At 43.7% G+C, this 12,876-nt stretch overlaps 1 protein-coding gene across 1 annotated transcript in view; it reads left to right on the top strand.

Moving 5' to 3' along the window:
- LOC124795610 (JNK-interacting protein 1) overlaps positions 1-12,876 on the top strand; it is a 359,281-nt gene that overhangs the window by 290,655 nt on the left and 55,750 nt on the right. Inside the window, exon 7 of the mRNA XM_047259681.1 lies at positions 4,929-5,212. Coding sequence (XP_047115637.1) covers positions 4,929-5,212 — 284 coding nt within the window. The remainder of the gene's footprint in view (positions 1-4,928; positions 5,213-12,876) is intronic.

Below are 12,876 nucleotides of genomic sequence, written 5' to 3'. Positions count from 1 at the left end.
CCCCATTGAGTTCCATTTTCTGCCAGTCTTTTACCTGTGTGCTCCAGCTGCTGCCTCCATCTTTACCCACAGGTGTAATGGGGGCATGTTCAGCATAGTTCCATCCCAGCAGTAGGTGTGCTGCTAATTCCACCTGTAATGGCTAAGCAGGCCAATTTCTGCACCTTAATAAGCTCCTTAGCTGCTACCTGCTGTTCTACCTTTTTCCACCACACTGTAGCCCCGTAAGTGAGCATAGGTCTTACTACCATCGTGTATATCCAGTACATACTCTCAAGGCTTAAGCCCCAGTTTTTACCACAAGCTCTTCTGGTACTCATGAGAGTACCTTTCGCCTGGAACAGGTGCGCCTTACGTGAGGGGTGCATGACAGTTTCTCACCCAGGGTTACCTCAAAATATTTCACTATCCCCTTCACTGGCAGAGTTTCATTGAGAAGTTAGAGATTCCAATATGTGTGTTGGATCTGCTTCCTCATAAATGGTACTACAACAGTCTTCTTAGGACTGACCCTTAGATCCTGTTTCCTGCACCAATTTTGCACAGTGTTCAGTGGTCCTTGTGCCATAGCTCTGACTGTACTTGAAAATTTGTCAAGTATTACTAAGACAAGATCATCTATGTATCCCTGGCAAAAGTACTGTCTAGAGTTTAATTCTACAATGAGTTCATTCAACACAATGTTCCACAGTAGAGGGGACAAGACCCCTCCTTGTGGACAGCCTCTGGTGGTGATGATTACCATTTTTTCTTGCATCATGATGGCTTCTACCTTTCTACCACTAAGCCTGTCTCTAATCCACCTGCAAATGGTGGTCTCCAAGCCATGTACCTCTGCTGCCTTAACCATGGATTCAAAGGCCATGTTGCTAAAAGCCCCTTCGATGTCCAAGAAAATGCAGAGAGCTATTTCCTGAAAGTGTTGTGCTTTCTCCACCTTCCCAACAAGTTGGTGGAGTGTAGCTTCACGCGATTTTTGTGGTTGGTATGCATGTTGATTTATGTGTAGAGGGACCCTAGTTAACCTCCTCTCCCTAACATGCACATTTACCAGTTTTTCTAATGTTTTAAGAAGAAAGGAGGACAGACTGATTGGTTTCATATCCTTGGGCTTGGCATGTTCAATTCTCCCTGGCTTTAGAATGAAGACACCCTTCACTGCCCTCCAGACATTAGGAATGATTCATGCTGCTAGGCTAACCCTAAATAACCTGCATATGAATCTTATTAAGTTCACTCCTGCTTGTTGCAGGAGCACAGGAAAAATTCCATCTGGGCCTGGTGACTTGAATGGTTGGAATGTTCCCACCACCCATTGGATTTTACTATGGTCAACACATTCTATGGCAGATTCCCAGTTCTCCCTTCGAATACCTGAAAACCGATATCTCTCACAGGGATCTCATTCTGGTCTATGTTGTCTGTCAGAGTATACTGACGAAAATGTGTCTTGAGGAGCACTTCCAGCATTTCATGTGCTGTCCTTGTATACTCCTCACCCTCTTTCCTTAAAGTTCCTCCTGGATTAGCTGGTATCCTAGTGAGGTTTTTGTGAAGTCTGGCATGATGATGGTCTTCTGGCATTTTGAAAGGGTTATTATGTTTGATGTCCTCCACCATGGTGCAACAATCAACTCTGAAATGTACTGTGCTACCTGCTACCATCAGGGAACTGAAGAAAGAACTCCATGATGTTCATCACCACAAAAATGCAAATGAACTTTTCCTTCTCCATGACAATACAAGGCCTGACACAAGTCTGCATACCCAATAGGAGCTTGCAAAACTTCATTGGACTGTTCTTCCTCTTCCACCCTACAGCCCAGATGTTATACCATGTAACTTCCATCTGTTGGGTACAATGAAGGATGCACATAGTGGGAAGCAGTACACAGATGGTTGAGAGGTTATTGATGTGACAAAATGTTGGCTCCAATGTTGACCAGTAGAGAGGTTCTATACAGACATACAGCCCAACCAGTAAGGCAGCGTAAGGCCTTCACATAGAATGGAGAATATTTAGAAACATAGGATTTTGTAGCCAAAAAAGTGGGGAATAATATGGTGTAATGGAATCCTGAAGAAAACCAACCTGCTTTCAGGAAAAAAGCGTTGCATTACTTAATTAGTGCCACTCTTACCTTCCAGTATTATGGCATTTCCACTTTTTCACAGATAATCATCATCATTTTTATGAAGAATTATTCCAACTTATTATCATTCTCATTTATCTGGCAGTGGTTTGTCTGTCCTAGATCTCATGTTATTTTCAGTCATTACAGGGAAGTCTTCACTACTCTAACTGGTGGAGGAATGCTCCTGTTGTTGTTCATCAATACAGCTCCTTGTGTCAACCTTAAGGGGAGTAGGACGTCAAACGGGCTGACTTGGAGCAGGAGAGGCACCACAGGACATTTTAATTTGCACTGTCTGTACTTTTACAAATAAATTCATAAAATTTTGTCAGCATGACCAGGAAGGATTCAGAATTCACACTCATAGCAGTGGAAGTTCGAAAACATAACGAACTATTTTTTTTTTTTTTAACGTGTGAAATTTCATCATTTTTTCACTTACAAATGGCTGCATTTGTTGCTATAGGTACACTTTTCTTCATAAGTAAGAGAGATGGTTCGATGAATTTTGCACACCATACAAACCATACTTAAAGGTGTATGAAACTCTAGAATTTTCCAAATATATTAAAAGCTGTGGTAAAAATTGAGGTAATTAACTACAAAATTTGTGTTTTTTCTAAACATGAAGTTTAAAATACAACAGATCATTAGTTTTTTCATAAATTAAATAAATTCTAGAGTTTCATACACCTGTAAGTATGGTATGTATGCTATGCAAAAGTCATCGAAGAATCTCTCTAACTTATGAAGAAAAGTGTACCTATAGCAACAAATGCAGCCATTAGTAAGTGAAAAAATGATGAAATTTCAAACGTAAAAAAAATTAGTTCGTTATGTTTCCCAACTTCCACTACAATGAGTGTGAATCATGAATCCTTCCTGGTCATGCTAACTAAGTTTTATGAATTTATTTGTAAAAGTACAGACACTGGAAATTGGAATGTCTTGTGATGCCTTTCCTGCTCCAAGTTGGCCCATTTGACGTCCTACCCCCCCTTAAACTGAGAAGCTTATCAAAGTGCCTGTACCTTTGTCTGTAGATTCCTTACCCTTCTCTTATGATTTTTTTCCAGTTTTATCCTCAATTTAGCTGCTTTTAGGGACAAATAACTTACAATACAGACACATCATTCTTTATAAAATTCTGTAAGAGGATAACATAAGAGGTGAGACTGGAAATAACATGACAGCTATTGCATTATTTCTGCCCTCTTTCACCTGTGGGAAGAGGTATTGTAGCATGTTAGGTTTTTGGACTATGTCAGTGATTTCAACAATGAAAAATGGCATACAAGCATTTTGGCTGGAATTTAAAGAAACATATTGAGTTTTGGTGAACTGTGTTTATGTCCCAAGAACAGGTCAGTACTTTCTCATCCTCAAATCTATATGTTATGTGTGTCTTCCAGTTGGAAATGAGCAAAGTCATATTATCATTAAAATCTATTTTTCCACAGAAACCATCTCCTTCTACTACTCTGAATATATACATGCAAGAAGACTGAAAGGCCTTTGACAATGAATACATAAAACAAGAAGACTCAAAGGCCTTTGACAATATTCAGACACAAAGATCTTTGACAATATTCTTGCAGCCTGTCTCAAATGCATCAACAAACATCTCTGTAACACATTCGAAATTGTTTTCTATAGCACAACCAAATCTCAGCTAATTAGTGCATGGATTTGTGAGGGCTTGTTAAGAATCTTCCATGGATGTGCACAATTCCTCTTACAGCTATTAATGAAAACACACTCTTATGAATACAGCTTGTTTATTCTTTCCAAATTACTTGTCCTGTGCAGATATATCATGGATTTAGTCCAGAAATGATAAGACATCATAGCAATTGAACTATTTTGTGAAAACCAAGAACACAGAATGCTTTTTGCTCCCCATTTTTGCCCATTTTCTTAGTCACACTGTTAGTACTACACAGCCCAAACTACAAGCAAATGGACACACAAAGGATGAAATAAGAAACCACAGTTGGTACTGCCATACAGTAAATGTGAAGACAATCCTCATATCATTTGTTCATCCACAGTCATAGCTAATGCTACAGTGTATTACATTGTGATGGGTTTGATTATCAGCTGATATGTGCCATGTGACATAATGTGTGCAAATTGAAAATTTTTAATGTTTGGTGATTTTTTCTTTCTTTCACATTTAATTTCTACTTCTATCAATACCAGTTTTACTGTGTCTAACTTTTCACATGAATAATTTTATCTATGAAACAATGAACATAATTTTGGTTCACCTTTTAACGTAAGATTGCTTTTCTCTATTATAGAACTGTCAAACTCCAGCTCATTAACAGGCTTAGAATATAATCAAATCCATTTATTTGTCTGGAGATAAAATTGCTGTTGCATGAGACATGATCAGAGTAAAAGTCATTTCTTTAAGGAAAATAAATTGATCACAATGTTACTTGAACATTACATGTTATATTGCTTTAATTATACAACATTTGGGTCATATCACATTTAAATTATTATGTAATTTACCCTGCCATACAATGAACTCAACATTATAGAGGGGCTATCTTTTTCATCAAGTTCCCATCACCATTTCAATTTTGTTGTCTGGCAGCTTGTTTATATTTTGTGGTATTTTGTTAAGAAGAAGTTGATCAACATGGGCAGAATTGTTTTTGGTTTTGGATACTCTTCTCCGGGGTATATTTATTAAAATTGTTCACTGCTACAATTTTCTTTAAAATTTTTATAATAATCATTCTTAGCTGTAATTATAATTAAGATTATTATATTATTTTACAGGTGTAAATCTGAGATCTGGAAGGCAAGGTATTTTCCCTTCAGCATATGCAGTTGATGTGGATTATAGTGATTTTGATCCCAGCACACCAAAAGTTAAACGAGAACGTTATTTGCTGGGTTACCTTGGTTCAGTTGAAACAAAGTGCCACAAAGGCAATTCAGTGTTGTGCCAGGCAGTGAAAAAGATAGTGGGCAGTGGGAATACACCAAAGCACAAGCCACACTCCTGTATCCTAGAGGTTTCTGACCAAGGACTTCGTATGGTGGATCGCAGCAAACCTGCAGTGAGTGTATTACAAAATAGTTCAGTTATGGATTCTATTAATAATTACAGTATTATGGAATACTATCTTTGCTGGTTGTGTATTTTGTAATGCGCGAGGTAATCATTAATCCTGCGCTCATGACTAAGTTGCTAGTATTGGTTCGTTTTGAGGTATAAGATTGCTGATTGCGGTAGTTGATACTGGAATAGGTAAAACAGACTTTTAATACATAAAAAGTAAAATACTTTCATTGTCACCTCATAATGGCACTGTAAGATGAGAAATGGTTTAAAAAGTGACACTTTTTTCATTCTCAAAAATTATTCATGTATGTGCAGAGTTATTCCAGATATCATAATTGACTATTAGGCCACTGCTGTTATCTTCTTGTTTAGCTTGACCCTTTAATTATTTTACTTTCATAACTAAAATACTAGTTACTCTATGTTGTTTTAGTGTCAGTCCATATGTTATTACACCAGTTTTGTGCTCTGCAAGGCTTTCCTTTCATTTCAGTTCGAAATAATCTTATATATTAGCAGATACAAACTTCAGGCAGTATGATTTCTTATGATTCGTGGAAAAATGAAAGTAATGGTACCGATCTTCAGAAATTACCAAAATGGATTACATCAGTATCTGCAGCCATTTGTAGCATAGAACTGAAATGAAATGAAATGTCATGTGGCTAGGGCCTCCCGTCGGGTAGACCGTTCGCCTGGTGCAGGTCTTTCGAGTTGACGCCACTTAGGCGACCTGCACGTTGTTACATACATGGTGGAGGGTACTTCCCATGTACCATGAATTAGGGCTTCTTTCTCTTGCAGTTGCTGGGAGGAGTGGAGAGAATGACTGCTTAAATCCTTTTGTGCACTCTGTAATTAGTCTAATCTTGTCTTCATAGTCTCTAGAGGAGCCATGTTTTATATATTTAGCCATAAAGCTGCACTAAAATAATGGATGACTAAATGATGAATCTCAGGTTGAGTAGTCAGTACACTTTATTAGAGACCATACAATTAAGCACAGTTCAAACATTATGCAGACTGGTCACAATGGTCAGCACTGGGCACAAGTCTTACTGGGTTAGTTTTACCCCCAATGGCTACTGGAGTGATTTCACAATACGGTGCAGATGAGGTCCCCAGGCTGGTTTGTCAGTTGGAGGAGCTAATGAGCTCGAGAAGGCATGGCTGTGGGGAACGGCTGGCGTAAGCTCTGCAGAGGCTCAACAGCAGCCCTGCAGGGGCTCGGCAGGAGCTGGTGAGAGCTGCAACAGGTGGGCCTCTCGAAGTGGTCGGCATTAAGCCTGGAGCTCTGAAGAGACTGTCTGCTGGAGGTTGAGCTGTGATTTCAATATGCAGCAGGCAGAGAGATATCCATGTTGCTTGGCAGGCAAGTGACTTCTGGATGCAAACTAGTCCCCTCGGTTGCAGCACTGCCATTGCCGATGCATGCACCGCACATAGGCAGTAATGGTGCCCTCTGGTTGCACCTGTTAGTGATCTACACTGAAGTGTCCATAACATGTGATGCACTTGTCATAATTGTGAATGTCTTTGGATATACAAGTGCCTGAGGTACTGAAATCAGGCTGTCCGTAGGCTGCATGTGTAGTTCTTGAAACTGTCATATGACCAGATGTAATATCACTTGCCTTTAAGGAAGAGCTGGTGAAGCCATCTTGACGGTGGCTACAGATTCTGCATCCCTTCTCCCTGTGGGGGAATACCATGGTGTGAACTTGAAGACAGTGAGACAGTGGGTGGCCACACAGAAGGTGAACCTTCCACGGATTGACACAGGAGATGTCCAAGGTAATGGGGAGCTCAGGGTAGCTGCAACCCTATCCCCTGGAATCTTGGACCTGAGGTTGTGATGCAAATACTGGTCTCAAGCAAACCTATAAGGAAACAAGTAATGTAGAATAGGCATTGTGGCTGGACGAAGCCCCATTGGAGTGGGTCAGCTGGTGGTGAGGAGCAGTCCTTGAAGGAGCAGTGCTGGGACCTCTGCTGTTTCTGATCTATATAAATGACCTGGGTGACAATCTGAGCAGTTCTCTTAGGTTGTTCGCAGATGATGCTGTAATTTACCATCTAGTAAGGTCATCTGAAGACCAGTATCAGTTGCAAAGCGAATTAGAAAATATTGCTGTATGGTGTGGCAGGTGGCAGTTGACGCTAAATAACAAAAAGTGTGAGGTGATCCACATGAGTTCCAAAAGAAATCCATTGGAATTCGATTACTCAATAAATAGTACAATTCTCGAGGCTGTCAATTCAACTGACAAGGGAACCTCCCCATCGCACCCCCTTCAGATTTAATTATAAGTTGGCACAGTGGATAGGCCTTGAAAACCTGAACACAGATCAATTGAGAAAACAGGAAGAAGTTGTGTGGAACTGTGAAAAAATAAGCAAAATATACAAACTGAGTAGTTCAAGGGAAGTTAGGCAACATCAAGGACACTGGGACCGCAGGACTGCCGTGGTCTCATGGTAATGTGAGCAGCTGCAGAACAAAAGGTCCTTGGTTCAAATCTTCCATCGAGTGAAAACTTTAGTTTTTTATTTTCAGTTTATGTGACAAACTCTTATGTTTTCATCACTTTTTTGGGAGTGATTATCACATCCACAAGAAAACCTAAATCGGGCAAGGTAGAAGAATCTTTTTGCCCATTCGCCAAGTGTACAAGTTAGGTGGGTCGACAACATATTCCTGTCATGTGACGCACATGGCGTCACCAGTGTCGTATAGAATATATCAGATGTGTTTTCCTGTGGAGGAATTGGTTGACCTATGACCTTGTGATCAAATGTTTTTGGTTCCGATTGGAGAGGCACGTCCTTTCGTCTACTAATCACACGGTTTTGCAATGCGGTCGCAAAACACAGACACTAAACTTATTACAGTGAACAGAGACGTCAATGAATGAACGGACAGATAATAACTATGCAAAAATAAAGAAAGTAAAATTTTCACTCGTGGGAAGACCTGAACCAAGGACCTCTGCTTCTGGAGCTGCTCACGCTATCACGGGACCACGGCGCTCCTGAGCTCACGTTCTCCTTGATGTTGCGTATGTGGCCCGTGGACTACTCAGTTTGTATATTTTGCTTATTTTTTCACAGTTCCACACAACTTCTTCCTGTTTTCTCAATTGATCTGTGTTCAGTTTATCAAGGCCTATCCCCTGTGCCAAGTTATAACTAAATCTGAGGGGGGTGTGATGGGGAGGTTCCCTTGTGAGTACCTGGGTGTTAAAATTACGAACAACTTCTGTTGGAAAGACCACACAGATAATATTGTGGGGAAGGAGAGCCAAAGGTTGCGTTTCATTGGCAGGACACTTAGAGGATGCAACAAGTCCACAAAAGAGACAGCTTACACTACACTCGTTCGTCCTCTGTTAGAATATTGCTGCGCGGTGTGGGATCCTTACCAGGTGGGATTGACGGAGGACATCGAAAGGGTGCAAAAAAGGGCAGCTCGTTTTGTATTATCATGTAATAGGGGAGAATGTGTGCCAGATATGATACGCAAGTTGGGATGGAAGTCATTAAAGCAAAGACTTTTTCGGCGCGGCGAGATATATTTACGAAATTTCAGTCACCAACTTTCTCTTCTGAATGCGAAAATATTTTGTTGAATGATCATCAAAATAAAATAAGAGAAATCAGAGCTCGAACAGAAAGGTTTAGGCGTTCGTTTTTTCCATGCGCTGTTCGGGGGTGGAATGGTAGAGAGATAGTATGATTGTGGTTCGATGAACCGTCTGCCAAGCACTTAAATGTGAATTGCAGAGTAATCATGTAGATGTAGATGTAGAGCAGATACAGGACAGTGAAAACCAGCTGGTGCTCCTTGGAGGGAATTCCAGTAACCAACTTTAGCAAGTGGTAAGGTGCAAAATGTCCTATGGCTAATCGTGGCACTAGCAGATGGAAGACCTGGACAAAACCAGTGCAGCACATCACAGATGCACGTACATGTCTAAGGAGTATGTCAAGCAGAATCCCCCATCCAGAAGCCATGAAGTCATGTGTGATGTGGACCCCACACTGAAGAAGGAGCTACTCCCGGATAAAAATGGGCGAGGGCATAGAAGACACCCTCACTGTGATGAATGTCAGATGTGTAATGATGCTAGCAATGCACTGGTGGCCAACAGGAGATAGGGCTTAAATAATGATGGTAAGGCAATGGTGAAGAGTTGTGTGGGGCAGTGATCACCAGTAGGAAAAGCATGAGAGCCCTGAGTACAAGAAGAAAACATTCCCAGAGGACCAGAAGAAACCTGGGATGGCAGGAAAAGTGGTGCAGGTGTTGAGAAGAAGGATAGTCAGAAGGCCAAAAGGCTGTGGACAACAACATAGAAAGCGATGCATGTGAATGAGCATAGTTGCACCTGGAGGGTGGACAGTGGGCTGTAGCAGCAGAAGCTGTAGGCTGCAAATCCATGTGTGAGGAGCACAAGGAGAGACTGCCAGATTTCCCTGGAGATGAGAACTGCTTGTAATGCGTAGTGTGAAGAGGAGTGGGCAAACAAAAAAAGAGCTGACAGGAGCTCAAGACAGTGGGAATGATGTTACCAGATACATAGCACACATAAGAGCATGTGAAGCTAACATCAAGAGGACTATAAATGGCATGTATTAGAAGGTACCGGGATGTACACTGCAAAAAATGCAAGGAAGAGGAGAGACAAAGCAGCAAAGGAAGTAAGGTGTAACGGCACAGTGTTGCAAGATGCCCCAAAGAATGAAGGCACAAAGTGCTGCATCACCCCCATGAGGAAGGATAACCAGGCTGGAACTACAATGGTGAAACTTCCTGGCAGATTAAAACTGTGTGCCGGACCGAGACTCAAACTCGGGACCTTTGCCTTTCATGGGCAGGTGCTCTACCATCTGAGCTACCCAAGCACGACTCACGTCCCATCCTCACAGCTTCAGTTCTGCCAGTACCTCATCTCCTACCTTCACAATGGTGAATATGAAGGTAACAAGCAGTATCGGGTCTGGGCATGGTGAGCAATGCCCAGGTGGGTCCCACTGACAGTCAGAACTGGATGTGAGGAGGAAGTTCGGGTCGGTTACACTAAACAACACCCTCATTTTGTAGTAGTTCATTTATTCACCTCTTTACACAAGCAAGGCATACAGAGAACTAGTTATGGCGGAAGAGAGCAAAGATAATCTTAGCTTAGCATCCAAAGACGGGGAGTCTAGAGAAAAATGTATATCGTTGCTGGTGTCGACCTCAATGGCACCACATAGCCCCCCCCCCCCCCCCGCCCCCCTCCACAGTACGGAGTACTCTTGAGAGGCCAGGGGGGAGGGGGGTGACCAAGGCGTCGGCAGGGGTGGTCCGCGGGAGCCGGACCACAGTCTGCTCAACAGCGTCGGCAGGGTGCCGCGTGGGTAGATGACGTGAAGGAAAGTTCAGCCACCAAACCTGGAAGTCGTTGAAGCACGCCAGGCATCGTACTGGGCGTGCTGGTCATGCGGCGACAGGTGGGCCGGTGGTTTGTGAGTGGAACGGAGCGGTGATGACGATGTCTCCAGTGGGCATGGCGAACACATGAAGCATGTCCAGGTCGACATCGGGCGAGAAGGGAACACATTTCACCAGGTGGCAGGCAATGGCGGAGGTTGTGTCATGAGCACCAGATGAAGGAAAACACATGATGAACAGTGTATTATCGCGTAGTATTATAGAGATGTTGTGGATAATGTCCGGGGGAACAGGCACAAACACCTCAAGCGAGGGCACATTCAAGATTGGGGGGGGGGGAGGGGGGGGGGACGTGAGAAACCTCGACAGAGCGAGGCGGGCGATGGGGGAGAGGTCAAAGGGACCGGTGAAGGGCCCGGCAGCAAGGGCGTGATTGTAGGTAAGTTCAACGTGGGGAGCATGGGGTCACTCGACGGAGTGCGTGAGACCAGAGTAGGGGGCGATGTCAGAGGAGAGCTCGAGGATTGGAGTTGGAAGTCACCTGATTGAGTGTTTAAGTCCGACCTGGAGGGAGTGATCGGAGCATTGTGAGCCATGACAGTGAGTGGCATTGTCGTGGCCTGAAGGAGGGTAGAAGAAGGCTCGACATGAGCAGGCTTAAGTCTGTTGATAGAGACTGTGACAGCTGAATCTTTCATCTGGATGTCGTAGGTGTTGCCTGAGCACTGGAGAACTCGGTATGGGTCGGTGTAAGGAGGTTGGAGGGGAGCGTGGACAGCGTCATCTCGGAGCATGACGTACTGTCAATTGTCCAGAGATTACGGGATGTGAACCTTAGGGCTGGAATGGCTGGCGGGTGGAGGAATATGGAGGTTGATGAAGTGGCATCTGATGCGGTCCACTAAGGAAGGTAAGTCAGACTGAGGGAGAGAAGTGGAAGAGCTCACAAGTTCGCCAGGGAGAACAATGTTCTGGCTGTATATGAACTCGGCTATTGTGCCTTTGAGGTCTTCCTTATAGATCGCACGAATGCCGAGTAGCACAAGGGGAAGGGCCTCTGTCCAAAGTCGTGGCATCAAAGAGCCACCTTGAAAGTGCAGTGCCAGTGTTCAACTAGCCTGTTACTTTGTGGGTGATATGCTGTGGTATGGATGCGCCAGATGCCTCAAATGTTACAAATCTCGTTGAACAGGGCCGACTCATATTGTCTGCCCTGTCAGTCGTAATGATAGCTGGACATCTGAAATGCAATACCCATGACTCGATGAAAGCTCGAGCAACAGTTTCTGCCATAATATTGGGGAGGGGGACAGCCTCGACCCAGCGAGTTGTTCGGTCGATAGGCGAGAGATAGGAATGTGCTGGAAACGCCCAGGAGGTATCGTGAAGACGCTGAGGAGGGGGGGGGTCGATGGAGGGGGGGGGGTGGAGTGTGCTTGTGTACTTTGCATCATTGGCACACGATGCAGGAGCATGCCCATTGCTGGTAATCCTTGTTGACATTTCTCCACACAAAGTGCTCCACTACAAGGCAGGCAGATGCACGAACACCAGGGTGGGCTAAATTATGCAGTGCGTTGAAGACAGCTTGGTGGAGCGTGGTTGGGATAAGGGGGTGTAACGTGCCCGTACTGTCATCGCACCAGATCTCACCAGAAATGCCATGGAAGGTGGTGCAGACGAAGTGTAGTGAAGAGGTAGAGTCTGAAATCAGGTTTTGTGTGTCCTAGTTGGCAGGTTGGAGGTTAAGCAGTTCAGAGAGGTCTAACAGCGAATGGATGGCGTCAGCTTGTGAAAGGAAATCAGCAACTATATTGTCAGCACCCTTTATGTGTCTGAGATCGGTGGTGAACTGAGATATGAAGTCCATGTATCTGAAGTGGCGAGGAGGCGCGTCCACTGGCGGGTTTGTAATGGCCACAGCCAGGGGTTTGTGGTCCATTAAAACATAGGAAGGGCATGCCTCAACGTCGGTCTTAAAATACTTCATCACTTCGTAGACCGCGAGCAACTCCCTGTCAAATGTGGAATATTTCTGTTGTGCATTGGTGAGCTTGCGTGAGAAGAACTGCAGAGGCGAAGTCTGGCCGTCGATAGTCTGGCTAAAGACAGCGCCGATGGCAGTATCGCTCGCGTCTGTGGTGATGAAAAGCTGCGCATTGGGATGAAGATGCGCGATGGTGCAGGCCTCGGTAAGAAGTTTCTTGAGGGCAGTGAAAGAG

This window comes from Schistocerca piceifrons, chromosome 4 (genome assembly GCF_021461385.2).
Source record: "Schistocerca piceifrons isolate TAMUIC-IGC-003096 chromosome 4, iqSchPice1.1, whole genome shotgun sequence".
NCBI lineage: Eukaryota > Metazoa > Arthropoda > Insecta > Orthoptera > Acrididae > Schistocerca > Schistocerca piceifrons.
The sequence above is the reverse complement of the archived record's forward strand: the minus strand, read 5'-3'. Positions and strand labels throughout refer to the sequence as shown.